The sequence below is a fragment of the Trachemys scripta genome, chromosome 2 (assembly GCF_013100865.1).
Source record: "Trachemys scripta elegans isolate TJP31775 chromosome 2, CAS_Tse_1.0, whole genome shotgun sequence".
Taxonomy (NCBI): Eukaryota; Metazoa; Chordata; order Testudines; family Emydidae; genus Trachemys; species Trachemys scripta.
In genome coordinates, this window is record NC_048299.1 from 160,905,903 (window position 1) to 160,914,597 (window position 8,695).

The following is an 8,695-nucleotide window of genomic DNA, read 5'->3' on the forward strand; positions in this document are numbered from 1 at the left end:
ACATCTGTCAAGTAAGGAATTATCTAGCTTACAAAGAGGGAATTTAGGCACATAGAGATTAAATGACATTGCCAAAGTCACACAGGAAGTCTGTGGGAGAGCCAGGAGGCGATCCGGGTTCCATTGATTCCCATTCTAGCGCATACTTGGCATGCATATAAAAAACAGTAACTTTGTCATCAAAAAGAAATGTAAAGGACTACTACTAACAATAAAAGAATATAAGCCAGGGGTCGGTAACCTCTGGCACGCAGCTTGCCAGGGTAAACACCCTGCTAGGCCGGGCCAGTTTGTTTACCTGCTGCGATGGCAGGTTCGGCCGATCGTGGCTCCCACTGGCTGCGGTTCGCCGTCCCAGGCCAATGGGGGTGGCGGGAAGCCACAGCCAGCACATCGCTCGGCTGCACCGCTTCCTGCAGCCCCCACTGGCCTGGGACGGTGAACCGTGGCCAGTGGGAGCTGCGATCGGCCAAACTGGCCAATGCGGCAGGTAAACAAACTGGCCCGGCCTGCCAGGGTGCTTACCCTGGAGAGCCATGTGCCAGAGGTTGCCGACCGCCGATATAAGCCAAGGCATCTGAGCGATTTAAGGACTTCTTTAAGACTCTTAAAGCAGCTGTAGTTGTAAGAAGTGGTGGTGGTGATGATACAGAAAATCCATTGTGGAGGGGTCTGAGGGGAATAAAACTATTCTGAAAAGATAAGGAAGCAAAACAAAATCCAATTTCCTGTAACTGTACGGAGCTGTGCTGCAACTGAAACTGTTTTGCTATGTGATGTGCAGTTCTGAAATGTAATCAGCATCTCCTAGACTTTCACTGTTCCTTAGCCTTATTGGCTGAAGGCAAATCAGAGGAGGAGCATGCCTCTGAATACTTTTTCACCCTCTACACACCATAAAACGGGCAGCAAGCGTACACTGCCTGACAGAGTGGTGCTTGCGGTTTGAAATTGGTTTCCACTCAGCAGCAGTCACTAGAGTATTTTACTTTTACCTTTCCTAATGGAAGACAAGAAAATACCTGAATGCATCAGTATATATAAGCTATGTGGGGGGAAAAAACTAAAACAGCTGTAGATTGAATATCATGGAACTTGATAACCATGCTAAAGGTGATGATTATTAGAAACTGCATCTGTAAGAGACAAAACCAGCATTTCAGAGTCTGAAATCCTGCTGTTTGATATCATGCTAGAGTTTTAACTGCTTTCTCCCTTGGAGGCTTTTGTGCTAACTTTGCAAGTGAAAAGTCTCAGGAGGACCACAAGGAAACTAAAAAGAAACTTGATATTTAAAAGGCAGCAAGCTGGAAAAATACCACTTAGCATTGGATCAGCGCTTCATAAGATGAACATCACACGCCACCATGGCATGCACCAGCCTCTGCGCCTCTGGAACCACAGCTATGGATTGCATGGTGGTGCCAATGAGTCAAGTGGAAAAGGTTACTCCTCTGGAGGGTGCTATGAGCAACTTTTTGTGGCCCCGGAAGTGTTTGTGACTCTGGGCTTCATAAGTTTATTGGAGAACATTTTGGTCATTGTGGCAATAGCCAAGAACAAGAATCTGCATTCACCTATGTACTTTTTCATCTGTAGTCTGGCAGTGGCTGACATGCTAGTGAGTCTGTCAAATGGATCAGAAACCATTGTAATCACCCTGTTAAACAATACAGACACTGGTGCACAAAGTTTCACCGTAAACATTGACAATGTCATTGACTCGGTGATTTGCAGTTCCTTACTTGCATCCATTTGCAGCCTGCTTTCAATAGCTGTGGACAGGTATTTTACCATCTTTTATGCTCTCCAGTACCATAACATTATGACAGTGAAGCGTGTAGGGATCATCATAACATGCATCTGGGCTGCTTGCACGGTTTCAGGCATTTTGTTCATCATTTACTCAGACAGCAGTGTTGTCATCATCTGTCTTATCAGCATGTTCTTCACCATGCTAGTTCTCATGGCCTCCCTCTATGTCCACATGTTCATGCTGGCCCGACTGCATATCAAAAAGATTGCAGTTCTTCCAGGGACGGGCACCATTCGTCAAGGTGCCAACATGAAGGGGGCCATCACTTTGACCATCTTGATAGGGGTTTTTGTTGTGTGCTGGGCCCCATTTTTCCTCCACTTGATTTTCTACATCTCCTGCCCCCACAACCCATATTGTGTATGTTTCATGTCCCATTTTAACTTGTACCTCATTCTCATCATGTGCAATTCCATCATTGATCCCCTTATCTACGCATTCCGGAGTCAAGAGCTCAGGAAAACCTTCAAGGAGATCATTTGCTGCTGTTGTCTGCGAGGGCTTTGTGACTTGTCTAACAAATATTAAATGGAAACAGAGAAGCTACTGTGCATACACACCACAGACCTCTAAACCTTCTAGTACTTTTCTCAACAGAACCTGGGCTCTGTCTTTAATAATGAATCTCTCTCTCCTGCAGTTGTAAGTCTCATTCATGTATAATTTATATCTCTGTGTAATGCCTGTGCAAGCTACAGCTGTGATTATTTAACTTTGCGGGGAAAAAATCTCACCAGTCTGTAAGTAAAAGAAAAATGTAATCTTTCTGGATTGTGAAATACTAATAAACATGATCATCTGTAGGTCCTAGATGTTGGGAAATAAGTTAATTGCCTTCCTTAAAATACACATATATTACTCTCCACACTTATCCTAATTCTGTTAACCTAAAAACCAGAGGCAGGCAGTTACTTTCATCCATGTATTAAATTATACACACATGAAAATTTAAAATGTAGTTAGGCTAATTATGAGTGCTTCTATATTTTATTTGTGTAATGGTGGATTGAATTATATATTTTAAATGGACATGTTTCTTAGAGTTAACTCAGTTCAATAATTAGCTTCATCATAGGGGTTCAAAATAATTGAATAAAGCTCCTTTCCACTGATGCATGTACTGTCAAAAATGAATAAGATTTTTACACCCTTGCCACACAAGGTGATAGCTAGATATATAGTGCTTTACAAGATAGTGATTGTTGTATGACTGAGTTTCAGCTCATCAAGTGAAAATACTTTCCTAGAGTGACATTTTGTGCTGGATAAAGGTGCCAGATTAACATCACTGGAGACTTAAGCCACCTGCTTATCTGCAGAACAGATGTAATATGGATGGGTTGGCAGAATTTTTTAATAATTTTGATGGATAATATCAACGTTTATTTTTAAGCATTGTTTCCTATTTTTATCAATTTAAATTTTCACAGTTGTGGGAAATTATGGCAGTCAGACAATAATTATTTCATAACAATACATGTTGAGATTCAAAAAATTAAAATTTTTTAACCACTAAAACACAAATTGTCAATATCACACGTCAAAATATATCCAATAAATAGCCTTAAATCAAACTCTAAGTTCTCAAGCAGCATTTTTCTTACTTTGCCTCTCTGTAAAGTTTGATTATTATTGATGGAGATATTTTTTCATTTGTTTGCGTGTTTATGGTAAAATCAACATTTATTGACATTTACCAATAAAAGTCTAATCCTTCCAAGCCTAAATATGGGCATTGACAGCACAAGCTTCTATACATAGACTTACCTTTGTACCAGGGGATCTTTCTCGGGGGTTAAAAGGCGACTTCTGAATATTTTCTGTCCTTCTCCTCTCTAACAAGACTAGCGAGATGGGTGTCACTTGTGGTGTAAGTTGAATGCAGGCACCTTTTATTATACAAATAATACCACAGCATTCAATAGTAATTGCCCCAAATTCTGCAGTACTGCTATGTAAGATGTAGTGGTTCACACCGTTATTGTAGAATATTTTTATAGTACTTTCTTTTTAATAAAATTACCTGTCAGCTGGGACACGCTGGGACATTAATTCATTCCTCGTATGCCACTGAGCAAGACTAGATTGTCCTTTGGACACTGCTTGGGGAGACTGTGTAGTAAAATGGAAGGGACAATGGCTTGTGAGTCTGGAAACCCTGGTTCTACTTCCAGTGCTGCCAGTGACCTGTGTCTAATCATTTTGTCTCTCTATTCCAAAACCAAGCACTATAAACCCAGTGAATTCAAAGTTAAGGGAAACCTTGAAATAAATACAAACATGTTCAATTTTGAAAATGCACAATTAGTGCACCCAAACAACCTTAACTCTTCCCTGCAATGACACCAGGCAATAAATATATGTTTGTGATTAAAGCTGGTTAATATTTTTGTACCTAAATTAGATTAAACTGATGTTTAAAGACATATTACATTTTTTTTTTAATTTCATGCTGTGGAGCCATGTGAAAAGCATTTCTTATCTTAACTTTTCCGTGAAAAAGATGTAGATTCCACAAGGGGAAAGCAATTATTTCATCAAGAAAATTCTATTTTCACAACAAAAATGTCAAAGCTACACGTGTATTTGCCCCCAAAGTGCTTTTCCACAATATTATTAATATTTAAACACACATTTTGTAATTGGAGTGCCATTAGTTTATAGAGGTATAGTGATTTTTTTATGTGCAATTTTTCCAAGTTATTTTATTTGCAAAGGTTATAAAACTCTGCAAAACCATAACAAAGGATTGTTTTTAAAGTACCTAAAAATCCGGCTTCCTCGCTCTCTGCAGATTAGCTCAAAGTTCAGGGTGAGTTTCACAGGCCTAAATATTTAAAAATGACTCACTTTTTGGATGCCCGACTTTAGATGTTTTAAAAGGGCTTAAATTTCAGAGTGGTTGCTCAACACTAGAAATGGATTTTCCATCCCACACAAAAAAATTGAGATTTCAATTTTTTTTAGTATTGATCAGGGATGACCAGCCACAATTTAATTTTTTTCATTAAATTAAATCTAAAAAAATTATTTTCAGATTAATTAAAATTTTTTGTTTTAATTTTGACCTGTGTGTGTGTGTGTGTGTGTGTATGTATATATATATATATATATATATATATACATACAAAAGTAAATTTCAAAATGAAAAGTTGTTTCTAAAAGAAAAATCAAAACTTTCTGTTCTGAAAATGGTGAATAGGATGTTTTTACATTTTCAACCTGTTTTCCCTAAAATTTTTGTTAAAATCAATACAACTTCATGAAAAATGTCAATTTAGTTGAAGCAGTGTTTTTCTGAAGGAAAACTGTTTAGATGAATATTTTTCAACGAGCTCTACTCAGCACTTTCTGAAGATCAAGCCTCTTTAAGATTTGTCAAGATGGGCATCCAAAAATGGAGGCATCAAAATCACGAGCTACTTCTGAAAGTTTAGGCCAGAGTGTCTACATTATTGTTACCAATATAGTGGGTGGTGGGGCATGTAGAGGGGCATCTAGTCAATGTATGACTTTGGGGATCTTGGTATTTTGGACAAGTAAGTATACAATCATTTGTGTGCTGACAGCTACTGATATTTGTCTATTTCAGACATTCAGTAAGATGGTTCAGGAAGGTTATGTACAGTGTCTTGATAATATCAACCCATACAATATTGGTTGAGGTGCAAGATTTCAGTTTTCTCCTTGTTTTTATCCCTTGAAAGCTCAGAAAATGCAGAAGGAAGATAATGAATTAAAACATTAAATTTTCATCATGAAGGGGAATTTTAGCCTCTACTATTTATGCCCTGATCCTGCGAACACCTATACACATGCTTAAATTTACTACTATGTGGAGTCCCATTGATTTCTCTGGGACTACTCATGGCAGTAGAGTTAAGCACATGTATAAGTTTGTGCAGGATCAGACTCTCAGAGTGTACCCTAATTACAGCGGGTGTCAATAATAGCTCAACACTTGCTCAGCCAGGAACCTACAATAAGAGGCTGATAATTCAGTTGTTGTTGAGGGATCTTGGCACCTCTCAGGATTGGGCCCAATCTTTCAATGCTAGTGTCTTGCAGAATTGTGGCCTAGACCCTGGTATCTTCCTGTACTTACAGTGAAAGACAATGGTATAATGCAGAGTGGCAAATAGTGAGACTTTAATGGCACCTCCTGCATTAACATTAATCATTTCCCTTTATAAGAAGAAAAAAGGGTGGAAATAAGATACCTTTGTCTGGTACACCTGAGTTGGGGGCCTGAGGAAAATAAATCACTTTTACAGATTCTAAAGAGAGAGGATTAAAGATGAAAATATAGGTTAAACTAAAAAAAAAAAAAAATCCTCTCAAAAAACGTGGAATTCTATTTGATTCTGTCAAAGGACTTTTCATCATCTACAAGACATTACACGCATCTACAAATGTTAGGTGTACTGAATTACACTGCAAAGTTTGCTGATATTTTCAGCCAACTAATTTGTGCTTGGGAAATCATGCCTGGCGCTTTGTAAATTATTTTCTGAACTACTCATTTAACATTAAGAGAAAACATTCTATCTGATATTTTACAATTTAGGGTGATATTAAATAAGGAGGTAATTTTCACAATGTATTGGTTACCCCACAGATTTTTTCTTCAACAATATTGTCATAGTTTCCAGAAAAGAGTTCCAGTCCCTTGCCCTATTTCAGGGGTCGGCAACATTTGGCACACGCCTCGCCAGGGTAAGCACCCTGGCGGGCCGGGCCCGTTTATTTACCTGCTGGCGCAGCAGGTTCGGCCGATCGCGGCCCACACTGGGCGCGGTTCGCCGTCCTGGGCCAATGGAGGCGGCGGGAAGCCGCGGCCAGCACATCCCTCGCCTGTGCCACTTCCCACCACCCCCATTGGCCCAGGACGGGGAACCGCGGCCAGTGGGGGGCCGCGATCAGCCGAACCTGCCCCGTCAGCAGGTAAATAAACTGGCCCGGCCCGCCAGGGTGCTTACCCTGGCGAACTGCGTGCCAAACGTTGCTGACTCTTGCCCTATTTACTAGACCAGGGCTGGGCAACTTTAAGGTATTAGAGGGCCACAGAATCCACTGGAACATTTTGATGAGTTGGGGGCTCTGACGCGGTGGGGGGGGGGTTGGATGCTGCCACACAGGGTGTGATGGGGGGGAGGAATATCCTGCCCCTGGAATGTGGGAGGTCCTGAGAGGAGTCGGGTCCTGCCCCCAGAGAGTGTGATGGTGGGGTGGGGTGGGACCTTCCCTCAGGGGGTGGGACACATGGTGGGAGGTTGCAGAGAAAGACTGCCCCACTCTCAGCCATAGAGTCAGCTCCTATCCCACGGGACTGGGACTGGCTACATGCTAGGGTTGCCAATTTTGTAATTGCACAAAACCAAACACCCTTACCCTGCCCCTTCCCGAGACTCTGTACCTGTCCCCCTGTCCTGCCATTTTCTGGAAGCCCCGCCCCCTGCTCACTCCATCCCTACTCTGTGACATTCTATACCTTGGGGGAGCATACTGTAATCCCCATATTCCTCATTTTCATATAATCATGATCTTACATATAAAGCATGCCTTGTAAGGTATCAGGGGAAAGGTTATGCTCTTCTGAAAGTCATTTCTCTATCCATATATGTATATCATTAAGGCATATGAAGTTATGAGAATTGTCTAGTATAGTTTTCACTAAAACATGCTGTAAATTGCGGGAATCAGACAGATATTAGCTCTCCAAAGGCAACAAGGAAAGTAACTAATGTCCATGCAGGGTGTGAAACAATCCATCAACAGCCATTGTCCAGCAAGAGTGCTACAATGCAATGACTCACCTGCATTAGGCCACACCAGGGGAATTGCTCAACCTTGCTGGGTGACTCAGCAGTGCCCCCCAGACATGCCTGGACTTGAGTTCTACAAGCACATGGACTGAGGGTATAAAACAGACAGACAGAGTGGACACATATTCGGCCCATTTCCTGCCCCCACCTATGCTGCAAGCAACCAAGACACTGAGAAGAAGACAAGACTCCAGCACAGGAGATTGGCTCAGGTTTAAGGAACAAACCTGTATATCAGGGGTCGGCAATGTTTGGCACACGGCTTGCCAGGGTAAGCACCCTGGCGGGCCGGGCCAGTTTATTTACCTGCTAACGGGGCATGTTCAGCTGATCGCGGCCCCCACTGGCCGCGGTTCGCCGTCCCGGGCCAATGGGGGCCGTGGGAAGCGGCGCGGGCAAACCACAGCCAGTGGGGGCTGCGATCGGCCTAACCTGCCGCATCAGCAGGTAAATAAACTGGCTCGGCCCGCCAGGGTGCTTACCCTGGCGAGCCGCGTGCCAAACGTTGCCGACCCCTGCTGTGTATTAAGGATTGCAATATCCACTGGGGTGAGAAAAACTGCTAAATCTAGTTGCTGACCAGTCTAATAGGGTTGAGAGTTTAGACTGCATGCTTATAGTGTATTTCTTTTGGCAAATGACTCTGACTTTTTGCCTATCACTTAATATCACTTAAAATCTACCTTTTATAGTCAATAAATTTGTTTAATTGTTTATCTTTACCAGTGAGTTTGTATGAAGTGTGGGGCAAACTGTTCAGGTTTGACAAAAGCTGGTGTATGTCAACTTTCCATTGCTGAAGTGGTGAACCAATTAATAAATTTGCACTGCCCATCTTGAGCAGTGCTAGACGGTATATTCCTGGGATACAGTGTTGGGATCTGAGGGGATTCAGCTGGTGCCTTTCTCTGTGTGATTCATGAGTGGCTCTGGGAGCATTCACGCAATCCAGCTGGGTGTGGGGCTCCACATGCGGTTGTGCTGAGTGATCACAGCGCCTGGAGGGGCTTGCTGCTGGTCACTAGCAAGGCATTGTGAGAGACAGCCCAGGCTG

The 8,695-nt window shown here is 42.1% G+C and overlaps 1 protein-coding gene across 1 annotated transcript; it reads left to right on the forward strand.

The window, feature by feature from the left end:
* The first annotated feature begins 931 nt into the window (after positions 1 to 931).
* MC4R (melanocortin 4 receptor) lies at positions 932 to 3,162 on the forward strand. The gene has a single exon (XM_034762069.1). It carries the CDS (start codon positions 1,349 to 1,351, stop codon positions 2,342 to 2,344), a length of 996 nt encoding a protein of 331 aa, XP_034617960.1. The 5' UTR covers positions 932 to 1,348; the 3' UTR covers positions 2,345 to 3,162.
* Positions 3,163 to 8,695: the final 5,533 nt, after the last annotated feature.

Excerpts from the sequence above, each read along its gene's own strand:
- MC4R (XM_034762069.1), top strand. The coding sequence starts at position 1,349 with ATGAACATCACACGCCACCATGGCATGCACCAGCCTCTGCGCCTCTGG.